This window comes from Falco peregrinus, chromosome 2 (assembly GCF_023634155.1).
Source record: "Falco peregrinus isolate bFalPer1 chromosome 2, bFalPer1.pri, whole genome shotgun sequence".
Classification (NCBI taxonomy): domain Eukaryota; kingdom Metazoa; phylum Chordata; class Aves; order Falconiformes; family Falconidae; genus Falco; species Falco peregrinus.
In genome coordinates, this window is record NC_073722.1 from 31,987,459 (window position 1) to 32,000,141 (window position 12,683).

The window sequence follows — 12,683 nt, forward strand, 5'->3', positions numbered from 1 at the left end:
TTAGAGTTCTTGTATGAACCTTCCTTGTAACTGTAGATGGGAGGAGACAGGGATCTAGAGCTGGCCTGCTACAATCACTGGCACCCCAAAAGCCACAGATAATAGACCAGGAGGCAAATGCTTCTGGTTAATATCCACAGTGGTTTCTCTTCATCCAGGGTGGAAGAACAAACACATTCCTAAACTGTGCCTGAGCCATCCAGTGCTGGGAGTAATCGGGTGGCTGAGGAGAAGGGACTCCTCCTACAGGAATTTCTGGTGAAGCAATGGGAGTACCTTCCTCCTCTACCCTGATTGGTATTGCTGATATTCACTGTACTGAATTACAGGAAGAAGTTGACAGCTAAGGACGCACCTTTCCCTGTGACCTGGGGCCTGAAAGATCCTTGTCCCTCCCAACCCCAGTTATTCTATGCTTCCTGACCTCTCGAGCTAGGCTAGAGTGAAGGATAGTTGAATAATTTCTCCTTAGATGTTCTCTTCTCATGAAAACCTCTCTGTCTTGACTAGGAACTTTTTTAGAAATTTTTATCTCTGATCTGCCGGGGGGGGGGGGGGGGGGGGGGGGGGGGGGCGGGAACAGAAAATAGGGAAAGAGGTATCCCAGTTTGCTCTGTGAGACACCGAGCCTATGAAGGCTGTATTCCACTGGATTTATGCCCTATGTCCCTCCTGCTCCCGCCCGTTCAACTGGCCAGTATGCCCCGTCTCCTTTTCATATCCACCAGCCTCCCTCCAATGTGTTCTTCCAGGGCTACAGGAGGAACGCTCTTTGCCCTGAAGTTATCTCTAGTTCTTCCTCACCTCCTTCAACTGCCACCCAGCTTCTCCTGCTCAGTACTTGCAGCTCCCTTTGAAGGCTTCTAGCCACTTTTCTGGCATGCAAAGGTCAGAAGGGAGGACCCACTGTTACAGAAGACGAGGGCAATGGCATGTCACAGTATTGAAAATCACTGAGGCACCTGGGCCAGTAACAAAAGCTGAACAATTTTCTGCTTTTTTGTGCAACTGCAGTAACATTTATATTGGGGTGCATTTCAAGTTACACGTAGAAGTTTACGCTCAGATTTGGAGATCTAAAAAACCATGAATATTGTGCAAAGCAGTCGAGTTTTCTGTTTGATTCCCAAAATATAGAATTTCCATACTCAGAGCACAATATTTCAGCAGCATAAAGTCCTGGGAAATTTCAGAAGTTGTTTGCTTTTGGAAAACAGTCTTCAAAATGTTTTAAGTTCTTGGAACCAAAATATGTGATTCCCCACAAATCCAGACCTATTCTTCCTAACCATGAAAAAACTTCTCAAACAAGAACCAAAAATGTTTTCTAGAGCATCAAAAAAAACCCCCACCTCTGTATTTACCTTCATCATGCCTTGCAAGGAAGGGGAGTACTGTTAGTGCTATTTTACAGATGGAACTGAAGCTCAAAGGCTAAATTACTTACCTGCTGCCAGACAAAAGCGTGGTGGAACAGGGAACTGACTACAACAGTTCTAATTTCCAAGGCAGTGTCTTAAACACTACACCATTTTTGTTGCAAGGCCCACACGGTCCGCACTATGCCCAAACACACCTTGGATCATAGGCTAATACACGGCAATGAGCTTTAACACGCTTTGACCTGCACTTTGTTTTTTGCTCTCTCCTGTTATATATTGTCCACATTGACAGTGTATATTCTGCAGCACTTTCTCAGAAGCTGGAAAATAATTTCCTTCCACTAGCAAACACACTATTTGGGTTGCATGGCACCACAGCTTTGCATTTACTGCTGTATCTGCATGTTAACATGAAGGTCAGTAGGAGTGTACACAGTACTGAGAAAACGAGTAGTTAATTATTGCTAGACTGCAAGAAAGGAAAATACATGGTTTACTTTGGTTTAGAAAACTGCACATCACAAGAACTGCTTCTTTTTCTGTACTGGTTTTTGCAGAAGGGCATACGTACAGTAAAATTTGTGACTATCACTGGAGGCTACTCAGTGTGCTTTGAGTATTATAGGGAAAATACAACCCTCTCATCAGTGGGAATAATACCAATTAAAGTACAACATTCAGCAAGAAAAATCCCATTCTTGCTCATGTGTATAATCTGGCTACTTGCCAATATCTTTTGCCATCTTTACTTCTGAATTGTTTGTGCTTGAGGATTTCATTGCACCATAAACAGTCTATAACGCTTCAAAACTAAGCTGTGTTTAGACCAAAATGCCAGATTTGCTCTTCATGGCACAAGTTTTAATAATTTCAGAACTTATCAACATACTACAGCAGGCCTAAACGGTACAACCAGATGCTTCTGTTCAGATGTCAAAGATGTCACAGCACAAACTAGCCAGCTGCAACAAGGCTTTTACCATCCCGTACCAGGGTAACTTCAGTAAGTAGTTCCCACGCCTTGCCCCAGCACAGCCACCACCCCCCCACAAGGTTTCAAAAGTTCATCTACTGTCCATGCTGTTTCTTCATCCTCTTCAGGCCAGTCCACCCTGCTTCTTGCCTCTGCTGCATCTGGACTCTCTCTTCATCCAGGGCTCCTCTTCCAGGCAGCCTCTCCTCATCCAGGGCCCCTGCTTCTCCCAGGGCCTCTCCTACACCCAGGGCACTCACTCTCCTCCCTCTGCTTCTTCTGGGTCTCTCTTCATCCAGAGCTCCTCTTCCATACACCTCAGAGCTATTTAACTACTTAGCAGGAGCCAGCCACAGCTGCACCTTATCCACATCAGCCAACCCACCGCCCCTGAAGCCAGCCCACAGCTGTATATTCAATGTTAATTACTGCAACTTCATTCCTCCACAAAAGAACTGTTTAAAACTTTTCTCCAGTCCTCCAAAGGCTGCAGTTACATTTGCTGTTCATATTCGAATTAAAATAAATAAGCAAAATGCATTTGTATTACAGAACAGATACGATAACTGTTTTAGAAACATTCTAAGGTGGCATTTTTATCAAATGTTTTGTCCTAACCCTTCTATCAGTACAGGTAGGCCAAAACAAGCAAAGCTGTTCCTCTGCAAAAGGTAGATTAGTCTCTCCCAAGTATTAATAATTTTATAAAATTATGCATAATTATAAACACATTCAACAACTTTGTGTGATTGTATTGAAAATTAATAGCTGTTGCAGGCTACAAAAGTATCAAAAACTCTTCCTTCCAGAGCAAGATAAGGAGAGTTCTGGGGAGCACAATTGGCAATACTCAACTTCACCTGTTACTGGGTAGCTAGGAGGAGAGGCTTATGTCCAGCGTCCATGAGCAGAACAGAGCATTGTCACAAAGCCCAGAAAGCCAGCTGCAGGATTAGGACTTCCCATGCGAGTCTTGGGCAAGTCTCCAGGCAACTGGCAAATGCCAGAGCAATCACAGAAATATTCAGTGTAAATTCTGGAGAATTATTGAAATATGTTCCTTGTTGACTTAACAGTTTTATCCAGGCAGAATACCAAAGATTTGAAAAAGACATTCACTATCCTAGCACTTTAAAGACATGACCAATCGGCCCACTTTATTAGGTGGAACACAGCAAGTGAGAAGTGATAATCATTAAAACCAATGTACACCATTTTCAGGATTTAGATTCACTTCAGTAGTACTCAGATATACACTGCTGCAAATTCTGTGAAGGCAATTACAAAACTTAGTAAGCTTTTCTGTGCTGGAATAAACTAGAGATCATGACCAACAGACATGTGCAGTTCTATAAATGCTAAATAATTGAGTTCATGTCTCAAACGTTTTGCAACGTTTAAGTAATATGAAGGCAAAAGGGTCAGCACCTGCCAGCAACAGACACTGTTCTGAAACCATCTAACGTTTTTCTAGGCAAGATCCAGACTCAGCAAACTGCTCAATTTCACAACGTAAACAAGTAGCAGAGATTATCTTACCTTCTATCTCTAAACTAAGTAATTTAATATCCTCTGTCACATCATTTATCCTGAAAAAGTGTTTAATAATTGTTTCATGCTACCAAGATGTATGCTTTTTAAGCATTTGTGTCACCAAGTGACACAGGCAGCATTATTGAACAATTCTCAGTTTCTCCTAAAACTCTGTTTTGCAGTTTGTCAGTTATAGATGGAGTATCTGCATTTAAGCAATGCTGTATTTCCACTGGAAAGGTGTTTTAGATGAAACAACTTTGCTGAAACTGTCGGATCCATCAAGACAATGTTTTGCTGAAGAAAATAAAAACCAAGGCTCCCTCACTTCCACAGTCTCATTGAAGAAAGGTTTAAGTGTTAAAAACCTCCTTGTTCTTCAGTTTAATTGCTTCTTCTTTTCCTGGCAAACACTGAATTAACTTTGTGACAGTGTTTCTCTGTGCAGTGTACCGCGACATCTGTCAACATCTCTACAGTGAATGCATACGCTCACTCTGGCTTCAGCCACCACGTGAAATCACCTGAAAACTCAAAGGAATCAAATATGGTCACATTTTGCCAGCAAGCAAACAAAAAAACTTGTAATGCTTACAGTGAATGGGAGACTAAAAAACCAAAAAACTCAGAAGAGGAAACGTGCCTGAGTGGGAGGGGAATGACAACAAGAGGTAGAAAAGGAATAGCAAGTAACAGAATGGTGGTTTGGAAAAGAACACTGTAAACATTGAGTCTTTCATCTGTTTTAATAAAACTGTGTGATGTCTGAAAAAATTAACAAACTAACATCTGCTAACTTTATAAATAACAATCACAGCGCATACATTCTATGTAACATATACAATCCTGCAATGGTCTTTAAGATGTTGTGTACCATAATGAAGTGCCAAAAATAAATGAAGAAAAGGACATAGTACATTCAATTTAAATGTACACGTTATACCTGTACTCAATAACAATATTGGTTAGGTTATAGACTGTAATTATAGGTTACAGACTGTTTCTTTTGAAATCTGAAAACACATAGTTTATTCAAAACCTGTTATTAAAACAGACATCCAATTTGGGTAAAGATTTTCAGTAGGGTCAATCCTTTACTCGCTGTTCTAATGATCATTATCCTCACCATGAAAAAGGTGCTTTTTGAAAAAGGTTATTTAAAGTATCTGCTCTTCTACCTCAACATACAGTGTTAATCTCCCATATCAGGTACTGGTCAAGGTTTTGCCAGCGAGGAAGGCAGGATGCAGGAGTTGCCCCATGCCAGCCAACAGACAGTTCCAGCTGGCTCCGCAAGGGACCCACTGCAAGATACCACTCAGCCCAGCAGCCGAGTGGGTGGCACCTTTGTGAAAACACCAGACAAGCAGAGGTGGCTTTTCCCACAAGAGGAGGAAAAAAGTGAGGAACAGCAGCATGAACACCGAAGTCAGAAAAAAAACCAGGGGAGAAGGTTCTCTAGGCACCAGAGCAGATATTCCCCTGGAGCCCATAAAGAAGACCATGTTGGAGCAGACATCCACGTTACGGCCTGGGGAGGAGCCCACACTGGAGCAGCCAGGTATTTGCTGAAGAAATTGCAGCTCATCAAGAGCCCACACAGGAGCAGGGGCAGTGTGAGAAAGAAGGAGCAGAAGAACTGCTACAAACTACCTGTAACCCCCGCGTCCACTGCTCAGGGCGGGAAGAAATAGAGGAGTCAGGAGTGCAGCTGATCCTGGAAAAATGGAGGCAGTGGGAAGCTGTTATTTTACTTTTTGTTTCTCACTATCCGAACTACTTTAATTGGCAATTAACTACACCAGTTTTCACCCAAGTTAAGTCTGTTTTGCCTGCAACAGTAACGGGTAAGCAATCTCCCTGTTTATCCAGACACACGAGCTTTGTCATCCTTTCTTCTCCCCCTGTCCTGTTGAGAAGCAGGAGTGAGAGTGTGGCTGAGTGGACACGTGACAGCTGGCCAAGGTCAACCCATCACACGTACTTGCAAAATAAATGGAAAAAATATGCATTGGTTTAAAAGGAAGATATTTTAATGTACAAATTTACACCATCTCATATTTTCTGCACTGATCTCTCTCAGTATGTACTACTATCATGTTTTCATAATAAAACCACAAAAAGTAAATCTCAAACTAGGAAGGAAACTGCAGCAGTCTGCATGATTTATTCTATTCATAATTTATTCTACAAGTGTCTACAGATTAACAGAACAAAATAATTCCTCTTCCCCTTTCTCAAGGAAATAAATATTCGACTTCTAAACTCAAGAACCATTCAGCTCTCTAGCAGTTCGTGCACTATGCCCCAGCAGCCTCTGTCAAAACTAGTATGTTTTTAGCTCTTGGGATTCCAACCAGTAGCCTTCGTTGCTCCTCACGTGCCCACACAGCATATTCAGAATTCTTCTCCAGCAACACCCAAAGACACACTTCAGTGAAAGAAGAAACAGCTGAGGATGTCCCTCTTCAGTTTTGCTTTGCAATACACCCAGCCGCCAACATTACTTTCTTCCAAATGGATCAGACCACACTTTTAACCCTATAAATCAAATACGAGAACACCAGCAGTTCATAACTAGACTGTTGCAGAAAAAAAAACAAAAAACAACTGGTCTGCTACTCCAGCTTTGTGTAAGAAACAATGAAAGAACCTAACCACTTCTGCACCAAACTCACAACTCTGCTTAAGCTTGCAAAAATATGTAGAAAGACAAACGCATCTTGATCTTAAGCTTCAGATAAAGGAAAAAATCTATCACACCCATAGTTAAGGTGTTCTAACATTGTTGGAATAACCATCTAGGATTGCAGCTTGCACGTGAATTTGTCTGGATTTCACTTTCAACTAGTAGATCTTGTAACTTCTCATCAGCAGCTAAATTTACATGAGAAGGTTATACGGAGCAGAACTGGTCATCAGGTACTTTCATCTTTGATAAATGAGCCAGGCCAGGCCTCTTTAATGTTTAATAAAGAAGGCAGGTTTACCAGCCTTCTATTTCACAATTCCCTTCCTACTCCTCTTCAGCATTTCACCACTTTCCTGGAAAGTAAGTCCTGCACTGATGATTTAACTGGTATGTGCAGTAAGGACATGGCACTAATCCTGTTTGGTTTTTCCCTGCTGCTGATGTTAGGCTTTTCCAAAAATAGAAATACATTACCCTTTAACATACTCAGATATGAACTGTTTCATCAAGACAAGCACTCTCATGGCTATAAATGAGAAGTGCCAACCTTGCATAATGAATAGCCAGTTCCATTACCTATGAAACAAAAAACTAATAAGGAGAGTCTGCCATACTTGAATTTTATTCCCCTCATATGCTTTTTCTACACCTTCTGGCAATAGCAGGGATCAAAAAACTATTAGCAGTGCATTCCAAAATTTCCTTTCTGTGTAACAGATTTCTGCCTTGCCACTCCACCCATGAGGTTGGAAGGTACCAACAAAGTGCTCACAAATTGTGTTTCAGCTAAGGTGTGAAGAAGTATTTCACAAGATCAGGGTGCAACAGTGTGTATTCTTTACAGATACAGCTCAGCCCACCCATAGTTCTTGTTTGCTCTGTTAATTTCTGGTGTGGAAACTGGCATCTATTTAAGAAAGTATGAAGACAACAGACAGAATTTCTGCAACTTATTTGGCCAGTTAAGTCAATTTAAAACAAGTCTCATTGAATTCATAACTTTCAAGTGAAGAATTACCATAACATTTTTTTTCATGGCAAGTTTGTTATATACATATTCTTCAGATGTATTCTTCACCGTATTATTTAAATCCACATAAATATTCAGGTCTCGCTTCAAGAAGGTCTTTAAAATAAGCAATGCAAACACAAGAATCAATTTACCTGCAGGCTGAATATCCTCTTGAACAATACCAGCTCGGTTTATTGACTGCTCTTTCCCTGGAAAATAGAAAAGAAAGGACACTACTAGAAGAAAGAAAATACCAGACACCTTGACTGTACCCAGTAAAATAATATTGAAAATTTTATTCATTCTAGATGCTACACAGTAAAATTCTGTTGAGTATCCACCTACACAATATGAATGTAGTATTCACACTTCATTGAGAAACTAACAGCTATAGTCTGAGAGATTACAAACAGTAAGATAAAAATCTTAGAAGTAATGACTAACTGTTTAATAAAAGCTGCCAAAATACCTGCCATGATCCCATCACTTAAGGAATGACCAGTACTTTTAGGAGCCATCACTCATACGTTCAACATAAAACTCTTTAAAAGATTTACTCTTTCCAGTATCAGTGTTCCCCATTTTCAGGCCCTGAAAGATCTTCCAACTTATCACAAGTAGATTTCATGACAGCATCTACAAAACTACCGCTTGTAACTTTGTGAAATTAAGCATCAGAGGGATATTTTTACATACAAGGGGCCTGTCTTAGGCTTTGCTTTTTTGTTTGAAAGACTCAACCGTTTCCAAGAAAAGAAATGGACAAAACTTTATTATTTTCCCTTATTAAATGCCACTCATTTTTTTTTTTCCTCCTCTTCCAGTTAAGCACTTGACTGCTGTGGTACTTTGAAGCAGGAAGTCAAAGCTCAGCTGGATTAACCTTTTGCCCATACCACTAAAGTTTTAAGCCTCTAAAAAATTGTAAGGTGCATATTCTCAGTGGAAACTCAGAGCTAACCTCACCTTAAACCTGAAATATTTCAGCATTCTATCCCACTGAGAATGCACAGACACAACTTGTTATTAGGCTATCTAATGCTACTGGAAACTAGCAGGCATGGCACAATAACTGATTCTCCTTGCAAGGGGGTAGGCACTAGAGGCAGATCAAGCTTCTCCAGTTCTGTTCGCTGAGCATGGCAACTGCCATTCCATCTTTTTTAGCAGACAAAATCTCAGCGAACTGCCCATTTTCAAAGGAAAACGTAGAAAACCCAGACAGAGAAAACAGAATAAAACAGGGCAAGGAATCAGACTTATTGTAGGACATGGAGGAGAAAGATATTTAGTCTTAGGGAGAGACTAAGATTGGAAGAGATGCAGAAACCAAAATGGGAATCAAACTGAGAGCTCTGGGAACACACCTGGAGCGAACAGGTGGAACTGCCAGCTGGACAGGCAAAGAAACCAGTGCAGAGAAACAGATGCGTAATATGGAGATAGGACGAGGAACAGTCAATAGATAGGGAGACTGGTGTGGGGGCTGGAAACAATTTGGAAAACACTTAAGCCAAAAAAAAGACATTGAGGAAGAGCCAGTCTTGATGAGAGAACAGCCATATCACAGGAGAGGGAAGGAGCAAAGTCTCACAATTAAGCAAAATCATCAAATCTACTGTGAAAACATCAATCCAAATAGCAGCTGTCAACCCACTGTTTTAATTAATCCAGGTAGAAGAAGTCTGTGCTGAAGACTTCAAAGTTTAAACACTGCCACTAATCTATGTATTCATATGAGGAAACAGTCTTTTTTAACACTAGTTACAGACAGGAAAGTATTAGAAATACTAAGGCCACAAACTGAGGTACTAAAAACCTATCAAATTATAGCATTTCTGTATGAAATTAAGTCAAACCCCTGTATGCAATTTTAAGGTTCTATTAACAATATGACTACACACAGTTTTTCCAAGTATCTTCCATTTTATTTGTTAGACTGCTAGGAACTCCTGCAGAAAAGTCTTCTTCCTGAACATAATTTCTTTCCTGCCTCATTTGTGTAGAATTTGGGAGATACACAAGGAAAACAAGATCGGAGAAAAAGATGACAGCATTTCATGTTTACACAGGTGCAGTATCACTCTAGAGAACTAAAATCCATTCTTGCCTTTTGCAGGATTACTATGTGGTGCTAACCAAAACGTCCAACTTCAGACCCAGTGTCCCAAAATGCAGAAATACTCAGTATTCACCCACAGCTCAAGCCAATGGCAGGGGGTGGCGGGGAGGTTCTGTAGAAGTTGTCATACAGCCTACTAGACTATACACTGAAAAAATCAAATTCTTCGTACCCCAAAAGGTTAAAATACTTCCACTCAAGTACAACTGCGAAATTCCACATTCTTGTCTAAAGTATCATGACAACAAGCACTTGTGCTTCTCTCATACTGCAGCAATGACCATCGGGAAAAAGCTCATTTTTTAGGAGATTAGTGCAGGTGAGATCAAAAGTTTGAGCAGCATGCAAGAAGTTTAGAATCAGTTACAAAATACCAAGTTTAAGCACTTGCTAACTGCGCATCACTCATTTTATGTGTTAAATGGAGATTAAAAAAATCCCTAATCTGCTAGGGATCATTTGCTCATGTAATTAGCAAGTACAAAAGAGGATGCTGTCCACTAGTTCTGTCCTTTCCTTAATGTTGAGTCACACGTGTGATATTCTATTTTAGGCAAGTATACCATAAGCAAAAATAAATCATAGAATAAGGTTTTTAAATGGAAACACAGAACAGAAAATCTGTCTTTGTGGGCAGTTTCCACCTTCACAAACATAGCTTCCTTAAATAAAAAATTTCTTGCAAGTTACATTTTACTTCAGCTTTGATGTAAGGCTAAAGTCCCTCCAAGAAGATCAGTAAGTTTGTTACCCTTTTCCTTTTTTTTTTTTTCTTTTTTTTTTTTCCCCCTTCCTCAAAATCTCTTCAGTTGTCTCAGAAGATTAACTGCATGCATCTTCAGGTTATCGCCTACAGCTCACTTAGTTTGATAAAAGTTCCAGTGAGGGGACGTGGCTGGTTACACCAGAACTTTTCCCTTCTTCCTTCCACGGTAGGTAACAGAAGTTTGGGGGTGATGGCCTACCCCCCTACCACCCCCGTGGCACGGGGAGTGCCTCCGGCTGCAGGGCCAGGCCCAGGCTCAGGCAGCTTTTCTGTGCTGCTGGCAGGAAAGCAGTGTGTTTCTGAGACAATTCTGCAGACTAAGACCAGCTCTAGCAAATCATCATCATCAGTAAAGAATCTGTTATCACATTTTAAGTTAAACTTCTCAGCTGCAGCTGGAAAGCGTAACTGGAACAATTTATAGAATCATGGAAGGGTTTAGGTTGGAAGGGACCTTTAAAGGTCAACTAGTCCAACCCCCCTGCAATGAACATCTTCAACAAGATCTGGTTGCTCAGAGCCCCGTCCAGCCTGGCCCTGAATGTTCCCAGGGATGGGGCATCTACCAGCTCTCTGGGCAACCTGTCCCAGCATCTCACCGCCCTAACTACAAAAAATTTCTTCCTTATATCTAGACTGAATCTGCCCCCTTTCGGTTTAAAACCATCACCCCTTGTCCTATCGCAAGTGGCCCTGCCAAAAAACCTGCCTGCATCTTTCTTGTAGGCCCCCTTTAGGTACTGAAGGCTGCAGTAAGGTGTCCCCGGAGCCATCTCTTCCCCACGCTGAACAGCCCCAGCTCTCCCCGCCTGTCCTCACAACAGACGTGTAACAGCCCCTGACCACAACTTCTGTGACTACATCTCAAACCTCTTAATCACTTCAGAGAACAGCTAAAGGCTGCTCTCCCCACATGCTGGCCAACAACTGGAAACAAGAGCACTACGATTTTTTAATTTTTTTTTTTTACATATCTCTTAAGAGAGCAGAAAGCCTTTCCCACCCGGCAGCCTCTGGCCCAGCAGCAGCCCGCAGCACACCCGAGCCCGGGCAGGCCCGCGCTCCCGCACCGGCCCCCCGCACCGCTCACGGCGGCACAGACGGGCCCGCCCGCCGCGCCTCTACTGCCCCCGCGCCCCGCTGCCCGCGCGCCGGGACTCACTGTACTGCTCCGGCAGCAGCAGCGGCCGGAAGTAGATGGGGTAAAAGGCCGCCCCCACCGCGGCCGCGAAGGCCCCGAAGATGCCGAGCGTGCGGGACAGCCCCGCCATCGCCGCCGCCAGCCGCGACCCGGAAGCTACGCGGCGCCCGGAAGCGGCGCGCCGGGGACACCCGCGCGCCTCCGGCCGGCCCGGCAGCAGCGGCGGGCAGCGCCCCCTCGCGGGCCGGCGGGGCACAGCCCGGTGCCGGCGCCCCGCCGCGAGGCGGGGATGGGGCCGTTCCACGCCCGCCGCGCTTCCCCGTGTCGCGCCTGAACCGGCGAACGGCGGCAGCTCCCGGGCGGCCCCGGCGCCAGCCGCGCCGCAGCGGCAGCTGCCAGGGGGCGCGGCCCTGCCTTACCGCCCCAAGCCGGCCAGCTGAGCCGGGGGGCCGCCCGGGCAGCGCGGGGCCGGGGCGTCGGGGTGGGGGCGAGGGCGGGTGGAGCCGCTGCCGAGCCCCGCTGCCGCCGCGAGGGAGGCGGTGGCCCTGCGCCGGGCCCCGCCCGGAGCCTCTGTACTGGCGTGCGCGGGGGGCTGTGGGGCGCCTCCCTGCGCGGCCGGGGGCTCGGCACCCCAGGGGCGCTCGGCCCCCGTGTGTAGCCCGACCCGGCCGCTCCGCACCTGCGGCGCGGGGCCCGGCCCGGCCCTGCCCCGCCCGGGCGGCGGCCCCTCCTCCAGGAAGCCGGATCTGCCGCAGCCCCGTCGGCGGGGCCGGCCGCGCGCTCCCGGCCGTGCTGGGCAGCGCCGCCCCGGCGGCAGCATGCGGACCCCGGCCGAGCCCCCCGCCGCGCCCCGCCGCCCCCTCCTGCTGCTCCTCCTCCTCACGGTGAGTGGCGGCCGGCCCCGCACCTGCCCCGGGCCCCGGCCCTGCCCGCCGCGGCCGTCGCGGCGGAAGACGGTGGCCGCGGCGAGGGCCCGGGGCGAGCGACGGACCCCGGGTGAGCGCCGAGCCCCGTGGGCGGGGGCTGCCCGGCACCCCGCGGCTCCTCGGCGGGGCCGGTGCG

General features: G+C 45.2%; 2 protein-coding genes across 3 annotated transcripts in view; one reads left to right on the forward strand and one right to left on the reverse strand.

Moving 5' to 3' along the window:
- Positions 1 to 5,899: 5,899 nt before the first annotated feature.
- SMIM20 (small integral membrane protein 20) lies at positions 5,900 to 11,895 on the reverse strand. Its single transcript, XM_055794559.1, has 3 exons — positions 11,643 to 11,895; positions 7,745 to 7,801; positions 5,900 to 6,429 (listed from the first exon to the last, which is right to left on the reverse strand). The coding sequence occupies exons 1-3, from the start codon at positions 11,749 to 11,751 to the stop codon at positions 6,392 to 6,394; spliced, it is 204 nt and encodes a 67-aa protein (XP_055650534.1). The 5' UTR covers positions 11,752 to 11,895; the 3' UTR covers positions 5,900 to 6,391.
- A 301-nt stretch (positions 11,896 to 12,196) lies between these two features.
- SEL1L3 (SEL1L family member 3) overlaps positions 12,197 to 12,683 on the forward strand; it is a 36,822-nt gene continuing 36,335 nt past the window's right edge. The window contains exon 1 of one of the 2 annotated variants that reach the window (XM_055794557.1): positions 12,197 to 12,505. In XM_055794557.1, the coding sequence (XP_055650532.1) occupies positions 12,440 to 12,505 (66 nt within the window). In that variant the 5' untranslated portion in view covers positions 12,197 to 12,439. The remainder of the gene's footprint in view (positions 12,506 to 12,683) is intronic. The other variant, XM_055794556.1, reaches the window with a different exon arrangement.

Bases quoted from the DNA above. Each gene is read 5' to 3' on its own strand.
- SMIM20 (XM_055794559.1), bottom strand. From the start codon at position 11,751: ATGGCGGGGCTGTCCCGCACGCTCGGCATCTTCGGGGCCTTCGCGGCC. The intron at 7,802-11,642 runs GTGAGTCCCGGC...TCTATTTTCCAG, and splicing joins GCTGCTGCCGGAGCAGTACA to GGAAAGAGCAGTCAATAAAC. The intron at 6,430-7,744 runs GTAAATTGATTC...TTTGATTTATAG, and splicing joins AGAGGATATTCAGCCTGCAG to GGTTAAAAGTGTGGTCTGAT.